This window comes from Canis lupus, chromosome 6 (genome assembly GCF_003254725.2).
Source record: "Canis lupus dingo isolate Sandy chromosome 6, ASM325472v2, whole genome shotgun sequence".
Classification (NCBI taxonomy): domain Eukaryota; kingdom Metazoa; phylum Chordata; class Mammalia; order Carnivora; family Canidae; genus Canis; species Canis lupus.
This window is the reverse complement of record NC_064248.1, coordinates 8,889,737-8,916,024: the sequence shown is the minus strand read 5'-3', so window position 1 is coordinate 8,916,024 and position 26,288 is coordinate 8,889,737. Positions and strand designations below refer to the sequence as shown.

Below are 26,288 nucleotides of genomic sequence, written 5' to 3'. Positions count from 1 at the left end.
TAAATAAACTTCATTTTGTTTAAGCCCCAATTATTTGACGTATTATGTCATAGTAGGACCTAATTCTAACAAATACAGGTTCCCATCACATTTAGAAGAAAACCCAAACTCCTTATGAAAGCCTGGAAGGTTGGTTCTATGCGATCAGTTTGCACTGCAGGATAATCCCTTCCATTCTCCCCTCACTCACCATGCTCCAGTCACTCTGGCTTTTTTTCTTTCTTTCTTTTTAAGATTTATTTATTTATTTATTTATTTATTTATTTATTTATTTATTCATAAGAGGCACACACACAGAGAGGCAGAGACATAGGTAGAGGGAGAAGCAGGTTTCCTGCAGGGAACCTGATGCAGGACTCCATCCACATTCCAGGATCACACCCTGAGCCCACGGCAGACGTCCAACCGCTGAGCCACCCAGGCATCCCATCACTCTGGCTTTCTTTTTCGCTGCTTCAAATGTTTCTTCATGCTCTAGGGGATTTGCACTTGCTTTTCCCTCCCTTTGGATTGTTCTCCTCAGATCTTCTCATGGCTGACTCCTTTTAGTTATTTTGGTCTCACCTTAAATATCATTGAGAGATATCATTAGAGATGGTTACCCTGACCAATCTAAAAATACCCAAAAAGTCACTCTCCCTTACAATACCCTTATTTTAATTCTCTGTGTAGGACTTATCACTAATCGATGATTCTTTCATGTGTTTATCATTTGCCTCCCCCTCCTAGTAGGTAAGCTCCATGAGGATAGGAATTTTGATTTTGGGTTCACTGCTGGACTTCCCTGGACTAGATAGAACAGTGCCTGACCTATTAGACACTCAATGCATGTTTGTCAAAACGATTTCACGGATAGTGTGGTGGTTAAAAGCAGGTTTCTAAAGTCAGACAACCCACATAAGAATCCTGTTGGGCCACGTACCAGCCATGTGACCTCCCTCAAGTCGTATAACCTAAACTCTCTATAAAATGAGATTTCCTGTGGCGTAGGGTAGGAGTAAATGAAATAGCATTTATAAGGCACTTCCTCTCCTTTTCCCTCCCATTCCTCTGGGGGCTCCCTTCTTTTCCTCCTCCCCTTGGTTCCCCCTCTTTCGCCCCTTCTCTTCTGCTATTCATACCTCTCCGCACATCCAGCGGAGACTGGACCTTTGAAATTTGGCGGGAATGAACGTCATCATCCAAGAGGACCAGGGCTGCGCACGCGCGAGACACCTACTTTTGCTCGCGCGCTAACTTTGCAGCCTCGACAGCCAATCAGGGTCGGCGTCGGAGCCCGTGTTAGCTGGACTCACCAATCGAATCTGGGAGGCGGGCCGCCGTGGAGGCAGTGGCGAGAGGGGGCGGGGCCAGGGAGAGGGCACGCACAGTTCTCCCGGCAAGGGTCTCTGCGGGCCAATGGGAGAGGCCTGCGGGTGAAGGCGGTGGGGCGTGGCGTTGGCGGCTCCCGCAGCCCAAGGCCGTCCAAAGTCGAGCCAATCAGAGTGAGGAGGTGGGAGGAGACTAGCCAATCAGCGTGCAGAATAGGCGAGGCGAGGGGTTGAGGAGTCTCCCGCGGACGTCGCCGGCTCCCTAGCTTCTGTCAGGGGAGCCGGGCGTGCGGAGGAGGCAGAGGAGGCGGGAAGGTGGCCGTAGTTGAAGGGCCAATTGCTGACTTGCGGGGAGGTGGTCCGAGGGACCGGGCAACCATGGTGATGGCGGCGAAGAAGGGTCCAGGCCCGGGTGGCGGGGTCAGCGGGGGAAAGGCGGAGGCGGAGGCGGCCTCGGAGGTGTGGTGTCGCCGGGTGCGGGAGCTGGGCGGCTGCAGCCAGGCCGGGAACCGCCACTGCTTCGAGTGCGCCCAGCGCGGGGTCACCTACGTGGATATCACCGTGGGCAGCTTCGTCTGCACCACCTGCTCCGGCCTCCTGTGAGTGTACTGGCGGGGGTGGGGGATGGGGCAGGACAGGGAAGGGGCCACGGAGTGTCGGCGGGTGGGGGGGGGGCAGGGGGCTAGGCAGCGGGGATCGGGGCGAGGGGACCGAGCTGAGGTAGGGGTGGTGGCGGAGAGGCCTGGGGAAGCGCCTGATGCGCTCAGAGGGTGGTCTGCTGCAGAGCTGTCACGGGGAAAGGAAATTGGCCTGGGAGACAAGACACGATGGGAGTCGCGTTGCAGGGGATAGGACGGACACCGGAGAAGAAGGGAGAAACTCTCGAAGGGAGGGCAGGCGGACCGAAAGTAGGGAGAGTTGAAGGGAGCCGGGGTGGGGAGGTGGTTAGACATTGAAAGGGCCAGAGAATGACACACACCTTGAAAGGGAACTCTGTTTAGGTGGGGGACAAACAGGAGAGGAGTAGAATAAGCTGGGCTCTAGATGAAGGTGTACTTTTCTTCCTTCTGGCTTGTACCCATCCTGGAGTGTGAGATGGAGAAACCAATTTAAAATAGGTAAGTTAACCCGGGCTAACAGAGTAGAAAGAGTGACAGGTAAGGAGCCATGTTGCGGTGTTCAGGTGCAGGTCCTAATGGTGCAGGGCTGTGGAGTACTACCCAGAGGTAGATTTCTGACACATCTTTAGAGAGCTGGTGGGTTGCCCTGTTAGAGAGAGCTTAACTTTTCCAAAGGTTTGGGGATCTGGATGAGCCATCCTTAAGTGTAATAGTTTACACCTTTAAGCTTCTTGTTGCCATGGCTTGATCCTGGGAGTAGCATTTGGCAGCTCTTTCTAGATTTGGGGGAGTTTTGTATAATCTGCAGTGCTGCACTTGGCACTGGCACTGAATTTGGTCATGCCTGAACTAATTTAGAGCCACAGTTCTAGGCCAGATTTCTGGTTACAGGGTAAGTTTCTTTTTCCTCGTAGGGAATTATTTGGTTAGATGCCTGATTAACATCGGATACCAACCCTGTATCTCTATTTTGTATAAGTTTATCAAGAGATTTATTTGGACTTGCTTAGAATGGTTTTAATACATTGGTATTTGTCTAGTTGGTTGGTGTTGTATTTAACAAAAGGTGCTTTCCTTGTTCTTACACCTTTAGGAGCCAAGAAGGGAGCAGTACTGTTCTTACATGACAGATGGGAGAACAGAAGCAAAGAGAGGTTTACTGATTTATCCAGTGCCATATGGGGGTTGCTGTTTTCAGCATTTGTTATTAGATATTAGTTAGGATCATGGCAGATCAAAAATGAAGATCCAAGTCTCCTAAGATAACAGTGTAGGATTATTTCTCTATTTGATTTTTACCTCCTTTGCCAAACTCCTATGTTCTGATCAATCCCACTTGTGTGTAATGACTTTGGTCTAAGTGAAAGCCATTATGGCTCTTGGGACAACAATTAGAACTCAAACAGGAATGTGTCAAAAAGTAGAGACTTAAATGAAGCAAAAGGATAGACCTGAGACTGGGACAAGTACTCTGAGGAGAGAAAGAGCAAAGTTTAGGACTATTTATAGCAGAAAGAGAAAGAACAGATTTCTGAAGATCCTGTTGTGAAGAGGAAAATCTGGTTATAGAGTCTGGGAGCAGGCAGATAAAACTGATGGTATATTAGAGTCTAGGTCCTAGGAAGAAAATGTTTGGAAACAGTGTTAATTCATTCCCAAGGTTAGCTGTGCAGCACAAAAGATAAAGCATAACTAAATGGGAGAGCTGACACTATTATCATTATTTTATAGATCTTGGTTTAAAGTATCCCATAGATAACATTTCCCTTCTATAATGAATATCCCTGAATCAGGACAGAAGGAGGGTCAAGGGATCTGGCACACATTAAAAACCTGATTTCTTTTGCTAGAACAGTTAACTCCTTAAATATCAGTGCACAGTTTTAGAACTTTATCACTTGTGCACAGTAAACTAAAGGCAGGTTGACATTATAAGGAGAGAAATATCAGAAGAAACTCTAGAAGAAAGCTTTGGTTGCCCTGGCTGTGACTGTCTGCCTGGGTTCTGGTGGTACTTCTCACCATATAGAACTCATTGGAGTAGGGCCACACGTAGGAACTTTATAAAAATATTGCCTGTGCCCTGGGACAGGCAGGTGCTGGCAGGACCTGGCAGGTGGGCCCTAAACAATGTGTGAGGTGTGGGATGCTTACTACTGGCTGCAGAGTGACAAGAGAGCACACACAGTTAAAAAGACACGGAAGGGCATGGCTCCAGGGTGACACTTAGACCAACTAACATCTTAAATCCACATGGTTGATTGACCAAAGATCAGGATTTTTGTGGTACTGGGAAGTGAAAATTGTGGTAGGTCAGGAGGCTGTCCATTCATTCATTCATTCAGTCTGTCAACATGTATTTATCGAGTGCCTGTCAAGCCCCAGATATGGTCTCAGGCACTGGAGATATGGCAGTGCACAAAATTGTACCCATCTTTATGCAGCTTATACCACAGTGGAGGCCATGGACTCTATCTAAATCAATCATTAAATATATAATTGCCGATAATAATAAGTACTGTGAAGTTAAATTAAGCTCAGCATGGGCTGGAGAGTGATAGGAGCTCATGTTGAGGTAGGATGATGAAAAAAGAAAAAATATTATTTGTTTAAAGAACAACAGGGGACTCCTGGGTGGCTCAGGAGTTGAGCAACTGCCTTTGGCTCAGGGCGTGATCCTGGAGTCCCGGAATCGAGTCCCGCATTGGGCTCCCTGCATGGAGCCTGCTTCTCCCTCTGCCTCTCTCTGTGTCTCTCATGAATAAATAAATAAAATCTTCAAAAAAACAAAAAAAAGAACAACAGTATTGAAGGGGATGGGAATTCAAGTCCCACACTTTAGCACCATAGCCAGGGAAAGGAGACAGTGAGACAGGCTTTATCTTGAAAGCCAGCTCTCTATTAAGCATGTATGTTACAAATATGTCCACTTCTTAGGGGAATGGAGTGTTCTGAGGGCAGTGAGCTCAATTTCCAAAGTTCCCAGCTGGCTGCACAGTCTGATGGAGCAAAGTTGACTGTTGCAGCCAAAGTTGAATTTCCCAAGATCTGGAGAAAATTTTTGATTTTAATACTGGTGGGTGGGTATGACTATGGCTTTGTCACTACATGTACAAGCTCATTCTCATTTTCTTTTTTCATGAGAAATATTTTCTCAGCTCTAGCAGAAAACCACAGCGTTGGTGTGAGGGACTGAGAGAGAAGCTGCTAGTTTTGTCTGTTTCTAAATTTATATACATGCTGCCACAATTGTAGGTCCCAAATTTGACCTAGTTTTATTCATTTGGTTTTCGTCCAATACCTAGTTTCCTTAACCTGGATATAGGTCCTTTTCATTTCCCCAAAATATACATTCAGCTGTGTCTTTGGTTGTGTCTGACTCTTCTACTAGAGAAGAAAGCTAGGACAGGGTAAAAATTGCTGCTAAAAAGTGCTTTTTCCAAAGCAGTGGCTTCAAGTTTTTTTCTTGCTCTGGTTTGCCTGGATGCCTCAATGAATAAACCACATTTCTTTAATAAGAAAATAGATTCTAAAAAAAAAAAAGAAAAAGAAAAGAAAAAAGAAAATAGATTCTGAGGCCTATAATGTCATTGACATCAGGGTTGGGTTCAGCAAAGTCTGTGGCATGCTTCCCTAACCTAGATGTTTGAGTTCATTCTTTAATCTATCATCCTTCAGGTCTCAATAATATATAACTTGTCTCCTCTACTTCTGTACAACTTCATTCCCACAGCAGGATTAAGTCACAGGTCAGGTGGACAGAGCTCTGGACTGGGTGCGAGGTGTGCTTGACAGCTCTTTCTTTATGACAAGTTCCTAACCTCCTTGTGCCTTAGTTTCCCCATCTGGCCTTGCTGGTAGTGGTTCCTGGTTGAAGCACTTTTATCTCCATGGAAGAAAAGGCATAGTGTGTTGTTCAATAATTCAGTACTTTTCCATCCGTCTCAGAGAGATAGACATGTCCCTTGCCCCTGTATTAGTCACATCCCTCCATCCTCTCCTGCCTCACCTTTCATCCAAAGAGATGAGAAGGAGAAACAATGTAAAAGGATTGGGAATGAGCCTGAAGAGGAAGGCAGAGGATTCTGTGTGGCTCTACATGAGTGGACAGCAGTTTATCATTGTTGCAGGGATTTTAGATCAGGAGGAAGTTTTGTAAAATTCGTGAAATTGAGCCTGGAGCAGGTAATAGGGGAGCTCTCCTATTAGGGACTGGTAAGAGTCTCTAATAGGGACTCTTTTTGGTGATGTTTGGGTCCAAGATAAGAGCCAACAGTGGTTTAGCTGAACCCTGGTCAGAGGCAGAGAGGACTAGAATCCCAGAAGCAAAGAAACCCCACCTGGGAGGTATGAATTTGAACACTAAATATTCAGAAGTCAGGAATTCCCAAGTCCAAATTCGGCACAAATGAAAGAACTTGGGTGCTGGGTAGAACTGTTTTTTTCCATTGTTGGCCTGACAGAACCTTCTTATCTGAGCAGCTGAGCAAGTTTGAGACTTTCATGAAGCAAGATAGAAGCAAAACCTGGGTTGTGAGGGAGATGACCACAGAAAAACAAAAGGTGTGGTATTTGTAGAAATAGTTGTGTGATCATAAGGGAGGGGAGAGAGAGGCAAGGAGAGAAAATTGGGCGGGCTTTAGGGTCCCTGCAGGTCGCTTTGCTGCCAGTATTTCAGGGCACTTCATAGAAGGATGCAGAGTACTTCAAATGCCGGTCAGGTGCCCCAAGAAACAGAAACTGAAGTCAAAGGCGTCATGACTGGGCTGAGGCTCAAGTCCTAGTAATATACTTGCTTTCAGTTGGAAAAACTTACCCTATTCTGGGCAAATAAATTTATCTCTGCATTCCCCCAGCACCTCCTGTTAGAAATAACAGAATGGATTTGCTGTGATAACCAAAGGGCAGTGTCTCCTTCCAGCTCTCACTTCTTTTGGGGAGAACCTGTGAGTCATGTTGGGGAGACTGGGTACAAGTTGAAGACTTGAGTCTGTTTGTTTCCAGGCCAGTGACTCAGATCTGGCCCCTCGCATGATCCTGCTATGTCCCCAGAGAGACCTAACACTCCTCTAACATTTGATTTCAGCTACTGGGAGGAGAGGGGCTCTTGTTTCTAAATTGCTTCTGTTCAGCCAGCAATGACCTCTCTCTGATTCAGAAACAAAATGCTCTGACTCATAGGCCATGTAACTAGGTCCTCTTCCTGGGCTGCAGAATGTTGCCTTGTAGAGAATTTTCCCTGCCCCCAGACTGTGGCTCTAGTTATACATAATCCAGTCTACAGACATCAAGGTCAGAGCAGTGCTTTTTGTACTGTGCTATGGAAACATCCTGTTCCCTCAGATTCATTTGGCCCAAAGCACCTAAATCACTTATTTTCTCTGCTTTCCCTTCATACTATCTTCCACCCTCCACCCCACCCTCCCAAAATCCTCCAGTCCAAGCTTAACCATAGGAAGTTCTGTTGTTCCAATCATCCCCTCTAGACTGATGAATGGGTCAAATCCCTCCCCCTCCCCCTATAAGGAAGCACCTCCCTGTTTACACTTTGCTAACAGTTCCTGGTTGTCCTTTCAGGAAATGTCAATGACCTTTTTGTGATAGGCTTTAAATCTGTTCTTCTAGTGTAAACAGAATACATTTTACTTTTCCCATGACCAGTTCCTTCCTTCCCCCACTGCTGCATCCTGGTGCCACATTCTCTCTGATCCGGCTTGTGTGTGCCTAAATGGCACCCAACTGTGTTGAGGAGTATCTTTGTCTAGGCTCCTAGGATCATTGTAGGCAAGCATCGGCTGATCAAGGACTAAGTCTACATGAAATGTGATATATGTGGTATATAGTGGTAAACAGCTGTCCTATTGCACCCCCCAGAGTGCCTACCATTATGCCTTGTATTTTGGCAAAGGAAATATTTCTAAGTAAGAGGTGAAGATAAGAACTGGGATCAAAGGAACGGAGAGGTCTGCTTGGCTGGACCTTAGAACATCTGGCATTTTGCGAGGGAAGAGCCTAGAGATTAAGGTGACCAAGAGCTAGGGAAAGAATATAAAAGTCTGTCTGGACTTCAAAACAAAACAAGGCCATTAGTAAGGCTTTAAGAGAGAAAACTGGAATATCTCTGAAATATGATTAGAAGAGTCTTCAGGGCAGATCAAGTTTAAAAGCTATTGTTTGACCTGTAGTTATAAAGCCTTGCTTTTGGATTTCTCTGCTCTAATCTTTCTTTAGGGCATCAGTCCTCTTTGATAATGTCTTTTAAAGGAGTATTTAGAGATCCTTTACTTAAAAGGCTAGCAACAGAATTGCTGAAAATACCTTCAATTGTAGCCTTCGGTGTCCTGTCCTTTGTTAGAATCCCACAATCGGTAATTTATTATCCAAAGGAACTGTTGCTCTTCACTCTTCACTCTATCATGTCACCTGTCCCCCCTCCCTCGCCCCACCGCCTTGGCATACCCTTACACAGACACTAACGTACACTGCCAATTTTCTAGACTCATAGGGATACCTTCATTTTGTGGGTACACCTGTTAGCATAAAATTTCTCTAGGATTTCCATTTGGTAAACTGTGTGATCTCCTCCTTCCCTCTGCTTTCCCGATGGCATCAACCGGGACCCTCTTTTAGAGCTTCTTTCATTTTCACATCTTGATTTGCCCATTTTCAGGGGAGTGAAAGTCTGAAGAGGCCTCATCAGCTGAGACTATCTTTCCTGCATATGCCAATGCTCTTTCACAGCCTGGTCCCAGGGTCTGGTTTATTTGTTGTGGTTTGGCCAGTTTTGTTTTCATCCGATGAATGCAGTTGGTCTGGACCAGAGTAAAACTTAAGGGAAAAGGAAAGGGGAACCTGGCTTAACGCCAAGTTTCCCTTGTTAGAACACTCCAGAGGGCAGTTGAGTGTGGGCAAGAAAGCTTTCTTGTCTACTGTAATCTCTATAGGGCTTCTGTGGGCACAAATAGACTCCCAGAGAGTTAACAGAATACACAGAGCTGGCACAAAAGCATCACTACAGGATATATGTTCCTGACTCATGCCAATCTCGTATCTCATGGTTAACTCTGACTTCCTCCTGCTTCATCGAAAGATCTAGAGCTGAGAAGGTCTGGACTATTTCTTTTCTCAGAGATCTCTTAATAAAAGAGAGGGACCCCTCTCCATCCCTACAATCACACTTTCTGTCTAGACAAAGAGGAGAGGCAGCCAGGTATTAAACCATGGCAAAACAGGAAATGGGATGTGGGCACATCTCTGAGTTCCCAGAAGTAACCCCCCACCCCCACCCCACCCTACCCACCCCTCAGCCTGCAGGAGGAACCCTGCTAGGAGAGAAGGCAGGTTTCCTGCCATGGAACCCAGGCAAGGGAGACAATGCTTCTGGATAGGCAGGCCCTACCTTCTTCTCCAGAATGAGGGGGATCCCAACACACCCCTGACTCTCATTAAAAGCTGCCAAAACAGTCTCACTTCCCTTCTTTCCTTGAATCAGGAAGTAGCTTCGTCAGGGAATTCTACCTGAGTTCTACCTCAATTGATGTGTTGTCTTCTCCTTTCTCCCTCCCCATCCTCCCATAAACAGACCTGCAGTGCTAACCACTAACCACATTGTACTTCTCTTCCTGTTTCTCTCTCACAGGAGAGGCCTGAACCCTCCCCATCGAGTCAAGTCCATCTCCATGACAACTTTCACTGAGCCTGAAGTAGTGTTCCTGCAATCCCGTGGAAATGAGGTAAGCCAGCACCGATGGAATGGTTACTGGCTATAGTTGCCCTGCTGGCCAGGGGAGCTGTGTCTCATGATTATGGAAAAAACCCACAGCTTTCCTTTTTGGTCCAGTTTCTTTTATTTTTTAGTATTGACTATGTCTTATGCATATTTGTATATCCATAGAATCTTCATTATACAAATTATGGTTTGTCTAGGCCTTTGTTAGAGAAAGCAGGGAAAGGAGCAAAATCTCTATAGGGGGTGACTCCTAGGCACTCACAAGGAAGACTGCCCCTTGACATTTAGAGCACCACGTTGATGAGCATTCAGAATTGACTCAGAGTAAGATCTGGAGCCAGCTCTACCAATCGGACCCTCAGAACCCTGGGTATAAGCCCATGCCATGTACTCGAATGTTGGTTAAACCCCTTCCCCAGCTAAATCTGCTGGTGGTGGGAAGACACTGTCCTTGCTGTTAGCAGTCCAGTCCTCCTAGCTTGTGGGTAACTGGCTTACTTAGAGGATACTGACAAGGGAAGGCCTCTGGAGGTGTTCTGGAAGCCACAGCTCTGACAATCATCCCTGAGCCCACCCCCATCCAGATTTCATTCCCCATAATTCTCATGGTCCTCTCTTTTCTTTTACAAGATGTGTCATAATATGTAATTATAAATCAATTTTTTTAATATTTATTTATTTATTTATTCATGAGAGACACAGACTAAGAGAGAGGGGCAGAGACATAGGCAAAGGGAGAAGCAGGCTCCTCGCAGGGAGCCCAATATGGGACTCGATCCTGGATCCCGGGATCAGGACCTGAGCTGAAGGCAGGCCCCCAACCACTGAGCCACCCAGGCGTCCCTTAATTATAAATCTGTTTTTACTTACCTAAGGCACGACCTCCCCATTAGATGGTCAACTCTGTGAAGCCACGGATCGTCTGCTTTGTGGGTATACCCAGACCCTCACATGTGTCCATGCTCATTAATATGTATGGATAAATAAATTGGAAGTAGTATCATTCCCATCTCATGCTTTATGCCTGAACTCCTCTGTTACCTGACTCCATTCCTTTAGGTTTGTAGGAAGATTTGGCTGGGTCTTTTTGATGCTCGGACATCTTTAATACCGGATTCCAGGGATCCTCAGAAGGTGAAGGAATTTCTCCAGGAAAAATATGAGAAGAAGAGATGGTAAGGAGGAGGAAGGATATTGCTACGGAGATGCATGTCCAAAGGGATTCTTTATCTGACAGTCTAGTTTCCAGACTTGAGTTGGTTCTTCTCTCAAAGGCCAGACTTGGGTTGAATATATTCCATCCAGATTCAGTTAGGGCTCAATTCTGACTTCAAAATCATGAAACTACCTAAAGGACAACTTGTCCCCAGTTACTAACTTTGATGCTCCTCTTTTGGGGAGATACTAGGCTGCTTAGAGAGGGGCTAGGCCTGTGGGAGTGTGGATCAGGTTTATAGCTTAGCTGGGCCCATATATGCAAAGAGGCAGCTGGAAGCACATACCCTAGAACTCTGTGCTTTTAACCCATCCCATCATTTCATCCACAATGTATATGTGTTCTATTTTCCTGGTGACAAAAACACTGTTTCTGCTCCCCCTTGCTTTTTCTTTCCCCAGGTGGCTCTTCCTATTGCTTGATCTCAGGGGTGTGTGTATGTTGGGGGTAACTATAGGGTGGAGAAGAGAATTCAGACAACAAGGAGTTTGATGTGGACAAAACAGCATTTTGGAGTCCCTCCTGGGGGTGTCCTCCAGATAAAGAAGATGCTTCCAGAGTAGAGACCACATACATATGCTAGAGTGGAGGGAATTTTATCAGAAGTCACAGGAGCTGTCAGGATAGATTGTGAGCACTTAGAAGAGGAGGTGGCAGAAACTTTCTGTGGTACTGAGAAGGAGGAACTCGCAGAAACGCCTAGAAAATAAAAAGGAAGTTGAAAAATAGGATCACCTGTCCAGCAGCACTACTGACACATTATTACTTAAAACCCAAATGGTTTGATGTCAGAAAGAGAAAGGAGAGAGGAAGAAAAAACAGGCCCACATCTGAGCAAAGAGAACATTACTGCAGAAAAGAATGAGCATCCGGCAGTAAATGGGATACTCAGGATAGTCAGGACTTTGCTGAGTTCCTCAATTTCCTTTAGTTCAAACAAGGGAATCAGTGGGAAAGGGTAAAGGGACTTGGGCTGTCACCTGTGCTTTCAAGTGCCTACACTGAGCATGGCGCATGGTGTTACCCCTCCTTTCAGCCTGGCTATTCTTTCTCAAAGGTATGTCCCCCCAGACCAAGTCAAGGGGCCCGCTTATACCAAAGGCAGTGCCTCCACCCCCATCCAGGGCTCCATCCCAGAAGGAAAGCCCCTGCGGACTCTTCTGGGGGATCCTGTGCCATCTCTCTCAGCTGCTGCCTCCGCTTCTAGCCAGGTAACTCTCAGACCTGCCCTTCAAGGCTAGTTGGGAATTTGGGAGACAGGGATGTCAGTTTTCTAAGTCCAATCCTCTGGACTTAGCAAACAACAGTATTGGAGGTGTGAGTTGGTTCTCAGACCTATGTCTTGGACTCACCTCAGACTCTCCTATCTTTTGGAAGAAAGAACCCAACAGGAAGTGGTATTTAGGAAAGTCAGAGTATCGACTTCAAACCTAACCATTGCTCCAAGGAAACACAGAAGGGGCCAGGATGCTGCCTCAAACCCCTGGAAAAGATGAGGAAGTAACAGTTCTGGGTGTTGGGGGGTGGGCAAAATCTTGGCACCATCCCTGTGTATCTCAGGGTTACCTTCTCTGAGAAGCCCTAAAACATTTGCTTCTGGGAACTGGTACACTGCGAAGACAAAGAAACTAGGTATATGAGGGGCTCAGGCAGCTTCTGCCCAGGAAATCGCTCAGTTGAGGGCAGTTTCTCCCTCTCTTCTCTCTCCACTTGCCTATCTGGGGGCAGCCTAGGGAGCCGTGCAGGGGCCCTGTCATGTCTGGGACCCCAAGTGCTCTATGTCATGCCTTCTCCTCTCAAGTCTATCTGTCAGTCGCAGCCTCGGACGTCCCAACCCCGGAGCTCTCAGCCACCTCCCCACTCTTCCATCAAGAAAGCCAGTACTGACTTGCTGGCCGACATAGGTGGAGACCCCTTTGCTGCTCCCCAGGTGGCACCAGCTTTTGCTGCGTTCCCAGCCTTTGGGGGTAAGTGGGGCTTGGGAGAAGATTCCCACAGTGTATACCCCTGACACAAGGAATTCACGCCCTTGAGGTGACCAGGTCCCCACCCCTGTCCCGTCCTGCAAACATGATGATAATTCTGAAGTATCAAAGTTGGAAGGCCTGGGGTCAAATGAGAGTGGCCAGGATTATATCTACCAGTTTGACCAGAAAACATCACAGTCTGGGACTACCAGCACTTCCTGTTAGAACACTGGAAATCACCTTTTTATTACTTTCTTTTTCTGTTAAAATGGGGGCAGGGGGCTCATCACGTGTTCCATTCCCCCTGCCCTCTTCCCAAAGATCGGCAGCAGCCAACAGAGGGTTGAATAAAATGGTATCTAGTTCCCGTTTTTCTTCTCAAACCCTTCCCCCACCAAAAACGATTTTTTTCCCCACATGATTCAGCCCAAAGTAGGCCCTGACAAAAATGTGAATGCCTCATGGAGTAAGGATAAAAGATGGTGGAGAGGGAGCTTGGAGGCCTCTGAGGTCCCCTTGCCCCCAGTGGTTATTTGGCCCTCTGCCCAGGCCCCTGCCACCTCTCTCTGAACAGGACCCTGTGGAAAGGCAATGTCCCTTTGGCCTTCAGAATTAGTATATATTATAACAATTCTATGAGCATGTTATATATATAGCCTTTATATTCCCTCCACCTGTAGGCCAGACACCTTCCCATGGAGGCTTTGCCAACTTCGATGCCTTTGGCAGTAGCCCCGGCTCTTCTGCATTTGGAAGCATTCCTCCAGCTGGCCAAGGCCCCTTCCAGGCCCAGCCAACAGCCACAGGTAAATTCTGCCCTGCTCTATTCTAGTCCCCTCCTCTCTTCTGACTATGTTCAGTTTTCCACATCCATACATCGCCCTTCATTCACATCTGCACCAACCTCGAGATCTGGGCAAAGGAGACAGGGGAGAACGAGAAGCAGCCCTGGGAAAGGAAGAGTGGCTCCACTGCTCTATTTTGTCCTGTAGAGAAAACAGCTCAGTTGCAGTAGCAGTTGTTCAGGGTGTGCATAGAAGATTTCTGACCGGGAAGTTTGGGGGATCCCAGTCCTCGAAAAATCAAAAGCGGACATGACCTTTCCTCTAGAGTGCTCTGATGGTCTGCGATGTATGCTGCCCAAAGGGCAAGCACTGGGTCAAAGTCCAAGATAGTCTCCAGAAGTCCTCACTCACCCCTGTTAGAACAGAAGCATGTATCTTCAGTGTTGTGTTCAAAGAGACCCCCACACACAAAAAAAGAAAGAGACCCTAAAGGCCACTGTCATTAAACATTTGGTTCCTCCCTGAGTCCCCAGACATCAAGTCTTCATAGCCTTGGGGCTGGCCCTCGGCCTTTGCATGTCCTGGACACACAGGAGGGCAGCCAGAGTGCCATAAAGACCTGATGTCTGGAGAAAGCTAGTGACTTACGCTCTCTCTTTCTCCCCTCCCCCACCCACCCACCCTTCCTCTTCTCTACCCTCACTGCCAGCCAGTCGGATGCTAACTGGAAGTTACAGCTTTGGTGAGTTATTCTTCCCACCTCATAGCCCACCCAAGGCGGAAACCTCTCAGGTCCTCTGAGCTGAGAGCTTTGAGGTCTGGAAGGAACCCTTCAAATGTAGCCATCGTACAAATGAAGCAGTTCAGCGGTTCCCCTGTCATGCAGCCCACAGAGTGCAGAGCTCGGCCCAGAGCCCAGACTCCCCGACTCTCACTCTGCCCACAGCCTTCCCGCTGTGCCACCTCAAATTGTCTGTTCGCTTTTGTTTTTATTTTATTTTCATTTTTTTGAATGGGACAAGGAGGGACATTTCATATTGATGAAAGTTAAAATTCACAAAGAAGTTCTCACATTGCCAACTTAAAGTACCTGACAGGGTGGCCTTGAAAGTCATAAAGCAAAAACTTAGACACAATGAAAATCTAACACAGAGTGACTGAGAGGGGGATGATAGTAGACTCATGAGATTAATAATAGATAGAGTAGATAGACAAATAAGGAAGAAAGTAGGCCTTTTGAGTAACACTTGAACAAGGTTGACCTAATACATATAAGCAGAACTTTGTAATCAAAAGACAGAATTTTCTTTTTATTTCTTTTTTTAAGATTTTGTTTATTTATTCATGAGAGAGGCAGAGACATAGGCAGAGGGAGGAGCAGGTTCCCTGCGGGGGAAGCCTGATGCGGGACTCGACCCCAGGATCCCGGAATCACGCCCCGAGCCGAAGGCACATGCTCAACCACTGAGCCACCCAGGCATCCCAAAAGATAGAATTTTCAAACACAGAACCCTTTTACAATTTGACCACAGACTAGGAGACATCACATCAATTTCTAACAAATAGAAGTTGTCTAGGTCACATTCTATAAAATAAAAGGTATCCTGAAAGATGTCCCATAACAATGTTTCATTGTCCTTGAAGGCATGAAACAGAAAAGATCATTACAATGTGGAAAACTGACAAAAAGCTAATAGCCATCATGTGTTTTTATCTTTTTTTTTTTTAAGATTTTATTTATTTATTCATGAGAGACACAGAGAGAGGCAGAGACACAGGCAGAGGGAGAAGCAGGCTCCATGCAGGGAGCCTGATGTGGGACTTGACTCTAGGATCACCCCCTGGGCCAAAGGCAGGCACTAAACCACTGAGCCACCCAGGGATCCCCCCATCATGTGTTTTTAAAACTCCCATAAGTAAAAAAGAATAGGATAACAGGGAAGGAATACAAGCAGCAAATACCCAGAAAAAAATCATGAAAATGTTCTCAACTTGACTAATCAGAGAAAATGCAAATTAGGGTAAGATAATAATTTCACAAGTTATATTCAAAGATTTAAAGATTAGTAATGGCCAGTATGCAGGGAAATTGGCCCTTTTGCATGTTACCAGTAAGAATGTAAGCTGGCACAGAAATATTCAGTGTAGCAGGAAGAAAGTGCTCTTGGGAGAGAGAAAGCCGCCTATACAAGGTGGTTATAAATTGGCCCTGTCAGAGATGCATGCCTGTCGCAATCCCTTGTCCGAAAGGCCAACCTTTGAAGAAGAGAAGGAAACTGTCAGTCCCGGAGCCCTCCCCGGCTGAACCTGAGGTGAACTTCTGTCCAGTGTCTAGTCATCTCAAAACACAGCTGGTCTGCAGCCAGCCAGAACCTATCAGCCCTTGTGAGGCTCCTGCTATTGCTAGGAGCATCCCCATATTATCCCCATGAGGAAGGAAAGATCTCCATTTTGTAGTTGACAGAACTGGCTCAACTTGGCCAGTGACTTGGCCAAACCCCAATGGCTGATGAGTGGCAGATCCTGTTCACTTCCCACTGCACCGTGATCACCAGGGTGGTTCTCTGAGTGTGACATAAAGAACTACTGGGTATAAAGTAGGGAGGATTGGGTGAGAGGTGGGTGTCTTTTCTGACAAGCCTAGTTGTATTTTTATATTTCTGAGGGGGAGTCTGGAGAGGGGAAGTTTCTAAAACTGCAGTTTCCCCTGAAACTGCTAGAAGGCCTGTATGCCAATCCAGCCACAGGGAGTGAGGCCCTGGAAGTACAGAAGAAGCAAACAGGAGCACAGGTATACCTAGCTTCCCAGAATGGGCTGACAAAGTACCCTTTGTGGACCCTACCAGAGTGAGGGCGGGCTCTGCCCTCTAGTGTCCGTCAGGAGACACAGCCCAATAGGGCACAGCCCAGTGGGGCAAGCACCTTCTCTCACCTGGGAGCTCCCTGACAGGCCTAGAGCAGTACTGAGGCTTCTGACCTAAGTGATTGTTCTGGAGTTTTTAGAAAAAAGCCCCAACGCCTAGGTGGCTCAGTTGGTTAAGCGTCTGCCTTTGGCTCAGGTCATAATCCCAGGATTCTGGGATCCAGCCCCCCCACCCCAACCCCTCCCCTCTTGCCTTAACAGGGAGCCTGCTTCTCCCTCTCCCTCTGCCTGCCGCTCCCTCTCCTTGTGTTCTCTCTCTCTCTCTGCCAAATAAATAAATAAAATCCTTTAAAAAGAAAAGAAAAAAAAGCCCCTAACTTAACTGAGGAGAAACCAGGCTGAACTTTGAGGGGGCCAGGGAGCAATACGGATTTGAGAACCAGCCTGGCTTTGCCATTCCTCCCTTGCCTAGTGTCTTTATCTTTCCCTGGCCCTTCCTCTCACCTCTGGGAGGCAAAAGAGTCTTCCCTTGTGAAGGTTACCTGTTGATTCTTCCCACTCTCTACAGGCTTTTTTCCATCAGCTTGCTTATCTGAGTCTCACCTCTACTCTCCACCTCTGCCATCACATCCCTCTCTTCCCACAAACAGACTTGAGGTTACCTGGCCTCTGGGAAGAGGAGCCTGTGGCCTTCACTGACTCTTTTTTTTTTAACACTCTTGGTGGCATAATAGACATACCATTCTGCACCTTGATTTATGTTTTAACTGAACAGTACTGCTATAGATTTTATTATCAGTACATGAAGAGCTTCCTCATTGTATTGTTTTTTTTATGGCCGCACAATAGCCCTGCTTATGTGTATATCGTAATTTATTTAATCCATCCTATGTTGATGAATATGTAGAATGAATGATGAATATTTAGTCTTCTACTCTCAAACAGTTGAGAATGATGAATATTTAGTCTTCTACTCACAAACACAAAGCTGCTGTTTGTGTCATGTTGGGCACATTTGCAACTTCTATATGTGAGAAAACTCCTGGTAGTGGAATTAGTCTAGAAGGGGACACAGTTGACACAAAATAAAAATATGTCACTACAAAGATGTCAGGTGCCCTGAGGGCAAAGAACAGGGCTGTTATGAGAGGAAAACCAGGCTCTCATTCAGACAGAGGTTGGGGAAGGCACATCTGGAGACATGGTTCTGTTGAACCCGAAGGGTGGGGAGGCCTACAGGTGGGGCCTCTTGTTCAAGGCTGAGGTGGAACACGCTGAAAGACTGGAGCTGAGAGTCTAGGAGAGCCTCTTGTTCACTTGCATTTACTATCTGAGCTAGCCATCACATTTCCTTTGAAACCTCATCTTATTCCTCTGACCGCGGAAATGGTCTCTTAAATCATAGGCTTTGGTGATCCCTCACATTTGTGTACTTTTCAGATTCCAGAATACTTCCTGAGAATACTTACCAGGGTTCGTGGGGGCTGTCTTTATGGCACTTTGTGCCACCATAGATAGGTGTGTGCCTACACCATAGGAATGTACCACAGAGGACAAAAATGAGTTCAGGAGAATAAGATAGTTTGCTCAGGTCACAGCAGTAGCAGGGAGTAGGGCCCCAACTAGAGTTCAGTTCCTCACACTCTACTTCTCACATAGTCACGCAGCAAACAATTCCTGAGCACTGTCATGTGGCAGACACCAGGCAAAGTGCGTTTTCCTTCAGTATACATCTCCCAACACCCATAAAAATCAAGTCTTTCCCATATGTAGCCTCATTTTACCCTCAGAGCAGCCCAGAGGCCCAGAGTGCTTGACAGGATTCCCACCATACAGATGACACTGAGACACACCGATAAAGAGGCTTTCTCCAAAGGACAGGAATTTCCTGGGCTTGCTTCTCAGGCTGTTTTGTAAGCCCCACATGTGAGCTTCCCCTAGGTGTTTTTTTTTTTTTAGATGTGATGACCAGAGAGGTCAGAGGAACCCTGATCTAAGCCCCTGGCCTTAGGATGGCTCTGGTAGGAGTGGGAGCCAAGCTCTCAGCTGGAGATCTCCACTCAGTGCTCCAGCAGGGGCTCTGCCTTCCATGAGAGGCTCCCGAGTGTCTGGGCCTTTCTGCCCTTCGCAGCTCCTCACCCACTCCCACACCCCCCATCCCCTCTACCTGTCCCTTGCTGTGATGTCTCCATACATGGAAATGCTGGTTTGAGGAAAACACAGGTGGTTCCAGGTCTTGAAGAAAAAATGAGAACTGAGTCAAACTGGACCAGGAGGGACAATGAATGACCTGACCCAGGGGAAGGCAGCTTTCTCTCAGCAGTGGTGGCTTTGAGCACTAGGGAGACTGAGAAAGGCTAAACTGCCTAGAATTCTTGGCTGGAGTCAAGGCTCTCTGAAGTGGATGATTCAGGGGGAAATAAGCTCAGAGAACCCAGTGGGGGCCACTCATGCCATCATTCTGCTACTTCTCCCCTGCTCCCCCCACCTCCATCTCTTCTGCACCTTCCCTCCTGCCTCACCCCTGCACTCCCCGTTCTGTTTCCTGTCATTGCCCAGGGAGCAGCCAGGTGACTCCATTTGGTGCCTCTCCTCTTGCACCCACCAGTCAGCCCAACAGCCTTCCAGACATGGGCAGCCTCCTGGGGCCCGGAGTATCAGCTGGAGGTATCCCCAGCAGGTAGGTCAAGACATCTGCTCTGGGGCAGCAGGCTTTTCCCAGCCTGCTCAGTTGCTCCCATCGTCGTCAAGCAGAACAGGGTTTGCCATCCCCTGGTCCCTTGATCCTGGGTGCCCTGCACACTGACTTCTCTTTCCATGTCACAGCGTCTTTGGGGTGGCTGGCCAGGTCCCTGCACTCCAGTCGGCCCCAGCTGGTGGTGGTGGTGGCAGCACAGGGCTTGCCTTTGGAGGTGAGTCTTGCCTGTGGAGACCCTGGGAGGGGATCTGAGGCCAAGAGGAAACGGGCTTCCATAGAGAGGGAAGTAGAGAAAGAGCACCCCAAGACTGTGAGGAATGCTATCAGCCCAATATTAACTACATGAGTAAAGAGTAACCGTCTCTTTCTCCCGCCTCTACCCTGTTCCACCCTGAGCAGCCTTCACCAACCCTTTCACAGTACCTGCTACTCACCCCCAGCTGCCTTCCACCAACCCGTTCCAGCCCAATGGCCTGGCCACAGGTAAGCCTCCAGACTCTGCCCAGAGTGCAAATTTCCTCTCTCCCTCCTTCTCTCTTTCCCTTCTCTCTGTTTCTCTGTCTCTCTCTGTCCTTCTGTCTCTGGCTCTCCCTGTCTATCTCTCTCGCACACACACACCCCTCTGTCAGGAGGAGTGGCAGACAGCCTCAGCTGGCAGCTGTGGTCTTCCTGAAACGAATCCCCCTCTCACCCTTCACCAGGCCAGACCGCGTTTCACTTACAGGCCACCTAGTGGGCAAAGAGTAGAAGCACCCAAGTCCCAGGATCAGAATTTAAGAATTACAAAAAAACAAGCTGCTACTTACCCGAGCCGGTTCTGCAGGTTTAATGGCTGATGTGGCAGTGACTCTCCCTCTTTGCCCCTCAGCCGTATCCCCCCAGCACCCAGCCTCTCTCCCTTCTGTGTCCCACTTACAGCCTTGCCCTTGGTCCCTGCTTTCATCTGCCAGAGTGTTATGATCTCCTCAGTCCTTATCCCACTGCAGCCTCAGCTCTTCTCTCTTCAAAGGCACTCTTACCCCACCCCACCCCCACCTTTTTGTTGTTGTTCTTGAAAACCTTGAGACCAGGAAGAGAGATTGATAGCAGCTTGCATGCTGACCTGACGGTGTGGCAAACACTGCTGAGGGCTTTACACCCAGGATTTGCTTTTCCCAGCAGTCCTAGGAAAGGGGATGGTCCCACTTTTAGAGATGAGACCACTGAGGCACATAGAGGGCTAGTACTTTGCCTTCATTGATGCAGTTTAACAGGTAGCTGGCAGCTGACCCCAGTTCTGGGCCACACCCATGCTCGGCACTGCTGTGCCCTCTGTCTGTGCTACAAGCCACCATGGGCAGGAAGAGGGCAGGTTTACTAGGTTGCAAAAAAGCTGAAGACTTCCAATGGCTCACTTAGGGTACTTTTACTGGGTACCTCTGGTTAGGGAAACACTCTATCCCGTGTCCCCATCTTGGACAGATCTAGGAAGAACTGTTCTCCAGCCTGCCTTCCAGAGCTTCTCCTGACCTTCATGTGCTCATTCCACAGGGTCCAGCTTTGGGATGAGCAGTACAGGGCCTGGCTTCCCCCAGACAGTGCCTCCCACCAGGGCCTTTGTCAGCACCTTCCCACCGCCAGTGTTCCCCCCACAGACCTCGATGACTCAGCAGCAGAATGGTAAGGGATTCAGACCACACCCTCCTTTCTTACCCCATTCCTCACCCACCCGAAGGGACTGCAGGAATTGAGGCTGGGTATGAATATTAGGACTGTTAGGATATCAGATATCTGAAATAGTTCCCTTTTGGACCAGTAGGGGGCACCAGAGAAGCCACAGACCTGCCAGTGTTCTCTGACTCTGCTCCAGACCCTTATTGTATGTAGAAAGGCCCACTCTTGCTGCCACTGTAGGATGCAGGGAGGCCCAGCAAAGCTGGCCAGCACCAGCTTGAGGGGAAGGGCTTACACTGTCAGCTGAGTTTTTGCTCTTGCTTCCCAGGCTCTTCCTTCAGCGACCTAGGATCAGCCAAGCTGGGTCAGAGGCAACTGAGCCAGCCAGCTGGGACCTCTACCAACCCCTTCATGGCAAGTGCCAGTATGGCCTTGGTGTGGGGGATGGCCTGTCTCTGGGGGTCGGGGGCAGAATCCTTGAAAGAGAATGGGGCAATGTGGGGTGGAAACCCTGCCTTCGCCGTGCAACGGTGAGTGGGTTAGTCAGTGGGTCCTGCTGTCTCCCACATTCCCCTGCCCCCCACTTGCCTCAGCTCACCAACTTTCCCAGAATCCTCAGGCTCAGCAGTTCTGGGGGAGAAAAGAATCCTGGCCTGCAGCTTTTCTCCCCTAATCCCCTAATTGGTGACTGTTGTTTCTTTTCAGACTGGATCCTCATCAAGCCCGTTTGCCTCCAGACCTCCAACCACCAACCCATTCTTGTAGCATTGTGTCCCTGGGGGGCCTCTTCCCCACCCTCTGGGGCCCCTCTACTCCCAGGAGCTCTGGTGACCATTTGCCTGTGGCATTTCTGTGGGTCTGAGACCAGAATGGGCCTTGTTTTGCAGGGAAGGGGTCTTGGGGATGGCGGAGGTGCTAATGCTTTGCTTGGGGCTTGCAGATAAAAGGGCAGCTTCCCGGTCAGCTGCCCTCAAGGCTTCCTCCCATCCCCACTCCAGCTCCCACCCAGGAGGAGGCCTAAGAGGAAAGCAGGCAGGGACTGGCCAGGAGGAGTATTGGTATTTGATTTCTCAAATTCTTAATTATGATGACAATAATCCTCCTCTCCTGCCTTCAGCATACATAGTGGTTCCTTCACCTCCAACCCTGTGGACAGAGGAAGCTGTGGGTGCAGACGGACCAGCATTCTCCTGTGGGAGCAAGCCTCCCGCCTCCCCAGCTTTCCCATGCTGGTCTCCTTGTGGACAGAAGCACGGTGGGCAGAGTAGGGTCAAAGTGGAGATGAGGTGTGGTGTTGACCTTGGACAGTGATCAGACAGGTCGAGAAGGCTTTGGTCGGGGGCAGGGGGGCATAGGATGCCCTTGATGCCCTGGCTTGGGCCAGCACACCCTTCTATCCCCATCCCCACCATGCCAGAAGGCCCTCCATGGTTTTGCTTCTCCAGCTCCCTCCCTCATCCTGGATACTCAGGATGAATAATAGTTTTACCTATATACTTAGACATGCCCAACTCCTGTCAAGCACTTTAGTTTGCTGTGGTGTCATGTTTGGATACCAGTGTTTTATATTTATACATAGAGAATTTTCTAATATAGCCTATTATATATACACACACACATGCACACACATGCCACAATTCTCCTGCTCCCAGACAGCTCTTTTACATGGGGAATGGAATGGATCCCCATCTGTGCCTCAACCAGCAAAGCCGGAGCTCCAGAAGGTGGTGGGGAGGGTGTTCACAAGTCCTGACCACTCCAGAGCCTGGGCTTTTCCAGGGAAAGGCTTTGTGCAATTGGCTGGGTTTTTTCCTATCTTTTTCCCATGTGCCTCCCCCACCCCCAAAATCTCTTCACCAAAGCTGTTGCAGGCAATGTTGGAAAAGAACTGCATTTGGAAGAAAAAGGAAATGGCTCACATGGTCTCACTTTGAGTTAGTTTGAGGGGCCCCAGTGTGCCTAGTAGGTCAGTGAAGATGATGATGCTGTTGGCTCAGGACAGGAATTCCTTGCTGGACATGGCCAGGCCCCATCAGAGCTGGAATCCTGGTTAGCAATGGGACGGAGTGCAGTGGGAGGTGGCTGCAGTGAGGGGGTGACTCCCACGGGGCAGGGTGGTGCTGGAGGATGGAGATGACGATGGTGGGACCTGAGTACAGGAGTAGACCACTCCCAGGCCGGTGCATCCTCGGCCCCTCCCCAGACTGTTCGCCTGAGGATGTTGTGTCAACAGCCATAGCATCTGGGCTGTTTGTATGGTGACAAGGCAGCCAGCGTGGGTTAAACACCTCACATGGCAGAGGAGAGGCCCAGCCTTCAGCCTTGCTGTCAAGGGATGTTCTTCCCTTTCCTGCATTGTGCAGGGACTCTGGCCCTTCAGCTGTTCATTCTTGGGATTCTCTGGGTCTTTCCACCCAATGACCTTTAGCAGCAGAACAGCAAGGAGAGGTGGGGACTGTGTTATCACTTTATTTACTTTGAGGACTTCTCTGGAAATATTTCTCTCTGCTGCTATTTGCCCATCCAGGCGTAGCCTCTGCACCTTTGCAAGGCTCAGAACCCATCCTGTCTCGGGTCTGTGTTCCTACTCTCCCAGCCCCTACCCTCCTTCCATCGCCTGGTGGATCATGGATTTCCCAGCATAGACCACCATCCCTGGCTTTTTCATGTTCTGTCCCCTTCTCCCAGTATTTTTCTCTGTCACTCTTGATTACTTCTCTGTCCCGGGCCCTGTTTCTGTTTCCCATTTTCTCTGCTTAGAGCCAGGAAGGGGAGGAAGCAGGTCTCTTTCGTAGGAGGAGGAGCCTTATCTGATTTTTCCCCAGCCACCCCCAACTCCCTTTCCTGACCAAAAGCACTGAGGTCTGGAGGTGAAGTTGAGAGGGCCCTTGCTGCGAGTTTCAGTTACACTCCTGCTGTTTCCCAGCGACCTCCTTAGGGCTTGGTGCCCAGGCCCTCCCTGCAGTCCCCCTCCCTGTGCCCCGGGCACTCTGTCCAACATGGACTCCAGCCAGCTCACTGGCCAGGGCAGGATGACCAATCAGAGGAGTTACACTGGGTTAGCCTCCATCCCCAGGACAGAAATCCCGAGTTCCCTGGGCACAGGCCAAGACAAGGACCGCAGCTGCCGCCCCTGGCATGGAGCAGCCACAGCGCCGCCTCCATGGGGCCTCTTGTATCCAGGCGAGCTGCAGAGAATGGAAAAATCCCTGGCCTGCTAGAAAATGTCTAAGTGACTGGGCTGTGTTCCTCCTACCTCACCCCCAGGATGTCCCTGCACGGCCCTATCTGGTGGTTACGCATCAGATCCCCACAGCAGGCAAACCATGGAGCCACCGCCACGCTGTGGAGCTCGCCCAGGCTCCCACTGGGCTCTGACCAAGTGGCCAATGCTGTGACCGAGCTCTACAGACAGTCTTCTGACTTGGCCCCCAGCCCTCAGCAGGTCACCTGCCCCTGTGGCCCAGCACGCAGGAGCCAGTCCCCAGGACTGCCAGGAAGAGCTCCATTCCCTGTATCCGGGAGTCTAGGAGCCCTGGTGGCGGAAGGAGATGGCAGCTGCCCCTGCACACACACACACACACCCCCCCCCCCCCCCCGCAGTGAGGAGAACTCCAGCTAGGGAAGGGAGGGCGACAGCCACAGCCCAGCCTTAGTGCCCACAGTATCCTCCCTGTAGCCTCCTGCCACTGACAGGATTCAGTGACAAGATTCTCCTGGGCTTGGGAATGTGGAGCTCCATGGCCCAGCTACCCCGCACCCGGCAGAGGGAGGCACAGGTAGACCCTCCAGAGTGGGGAGGTGTTCTCACCCAGCAGAGCTGGGGTTCTGCACCGAGCAACTGCAGTTTCCAGGGCAACAGGCTAAAACAAATCTTGTCTGAGCAGGGCCAAGGGCAGTGCTGTTGCTCGGGCAGCTGATTAGGCCAGTTGTTTGGCTCCAGGCTTTTCCTGGTACCCAGCATGCTAAAGCACCTGGTACTGACTGCCCAGAACCCAGGTTCTCCCCGCCGCTGCTTCCTGCTTCACCGTACCCAGCACTTATGCGCTCAGCGACACAAGGGGGCCTAGAGCTGGACTCTGTGATGCAGCCGTGATTTTACCAAGGACTGGGGGCTGCACAGTGGCCCAGCTGATGGGGAGTGAGAAAGAGGAGGAATGAAGAGGCCCTCCTGTGGATAGCTTCAAATCCAGCCTGGAGAGGAAGGCTCCAGACCAGGAACACAGCAGGTGGGAGGCCCTGTGGATGCTCCCATGTTCCTCCAAGCAGCACCATACCTGGGCAAGGGGTTGGGCCTGCAGATCTCTTTTGTATCCTTGCTACTTTGCATAAGGTAGGTCTGTCAAGACCACACTGGAGGCAGCGGCCTTGAATGTACTTCTGTTTTGGTGGCCACTGATGGATCCATCACATACCTGCCTCTCCCTAGCCAATACCCACCAACAGCGGTGGTGCCGCTGGCCCCAGTGCACACATGAACGCAAGCCAGCACCTCCCCTGCATCTTGGGGAACTATGGCCGACCCAGATGCACCTGAGGAACCCCCTGCCTGCTAGCCAGACTCCCATACTCACCATGCTGGTTGGTTCTATGCATCTCACTCTCAACATGACCCTTGAAAAGATGTTTGAGGATCCTAGCTTCCATGCACACTGCACCACTGGTTTCTCCAGTATTCCAGAAGAGTCCCTTCCTCACAGGTCTGGGAAATGGAGAAGCATGGGCAGGAATCCCTGCCCTCCCAGCTCAGGCTGTCATGGCTTTTGGACTAGTCTGAGACAGGCAATGGCCTCTCTTGGCTTCAGTACTCTTGTTATATATCCTCCTCCCCATACACCATCTTTAACAGGGGCTTCGGTTGTCCACTATCCCTCCTCAAACCTTGACTCTTCCCACCCTTTATCTAACTGGTCACAAGAGTGATAGCACAAGGTCCTCTAAAGGCTCCAACCCATGTGTCAACTCCTGGTGTGTCTTGCAGAGTGTGGTGACCAGCACCATCACCCTAGCAGAAGTCTGTGGTCCTTGAAAGGATTAGAAGTAGGGTGTGAAATGTCTGAATCCCAAACTCATCTCAAACGTCTTAGGATGTAAGAAGCAAGGGTTACCTCCACCAGGAAGTGCACACCTCTAATCAGAGTCTTCAGCTGGCCCATGTGGCATCTTTGACAGTGGTGATGAGAAGGGACTGAAGGTAGCAAGGGAGGAGTGCCCCTGAGGGATGATTTCTTTCACAGGTTCTCTTTCAGTGGCCCCTTGACTGGAATTCTGGTGGCATGGTCCAGGGACAGGGACCAATGGGAAAATGAACTTATCTGAAGACACCTCCTGTCACCCTAAACCAGAGAGAATCTGTTGAACCTCGAGCTCTGAAATCAGCACAGCCCAATGTTTGGTGGCTCTCGCAACTATTTTGACTTGGGAAGGAAGAGTATAGAACCATTCCC

General features: G+C 49.1%; 1 protein-coding gene across 7 annotated transcripts; it reads left to right on the top strand.

The window, feature by feature from the left end:
* Positions 1–1,503: 1,503 nt before the first annotated feature.
* AGFG2 (ArfGAP with FG repeats 2) lies at positions 1,504–25,710 on the top strand. Of its 7 annotated transcripts, none has more exons than XM_025426012.3 (13): positions 1,504–1,909; positions 9,570–9,663; positions 10,719–10,834; positions 11,912–12,086; positions 12,677–12,842; positions 13,523–13,648; positions 14,337–14,369; positions 19,050–19,170; positions 19,317–19,402; positions 19,588–19,671; positions 20,719–20,847; positions 21,170–21,255; positions 21,547–25,710. In XM_025426012.3, exons 1-13 carry the CDS (start codon positions 1,689–1,691, stop codon positions 21,604–21,606), a joined length of 1,497 nt encoding a protein of 498 aa, XP_025281797.1. In that variant the 5' UTR covers positions 1,504–1,688; the 3' UTR covers positions 21,607–25,710. The 7 variants fall into 7 exon arrangements, with proteins under 7 accessions (XP_025281797.1, XP_025281798.1, XP_025281800.1 ...); XM_025426013.3 differs by having other exon boundaries at positions 1,505–1,909; positions 12,689–12,842; XM_049111116.1 differs by having other exon boundaries at positions 1,508–1,909; positions 11,933–12,086; positions 12,689–12,842.
* The last annotated feature ends 578 nt before the right edge of the window (positions 25,711–26,288 follow it).

Excerpts from the sequence above, each read along its gene's own strand:
- AGFG2 (XM_025426012.3), top strand. The coding sequence starts at position 1,689 with ATGGTGATGGCGGCGAAGAAGGGTCCAGGCCCGGGTGGCGGGGTCAGC. Across the intron at positions 12,087-12,676 it reads CTGCCTCCGCTTCTAGCCAG|TCTATCTGTCAGTCGCAGCC; the intron begins GTAACTCTCAGA and ends TCTCCTCTCAAG. Across the intron at positions 19,672-20,718 it reads GCCCAATGGCCTGGCCACAG|GGTCCAGCTTTGGGATGAGC; the intron begins GTAAGCCTCCAG and ends CTCATTCCACAG.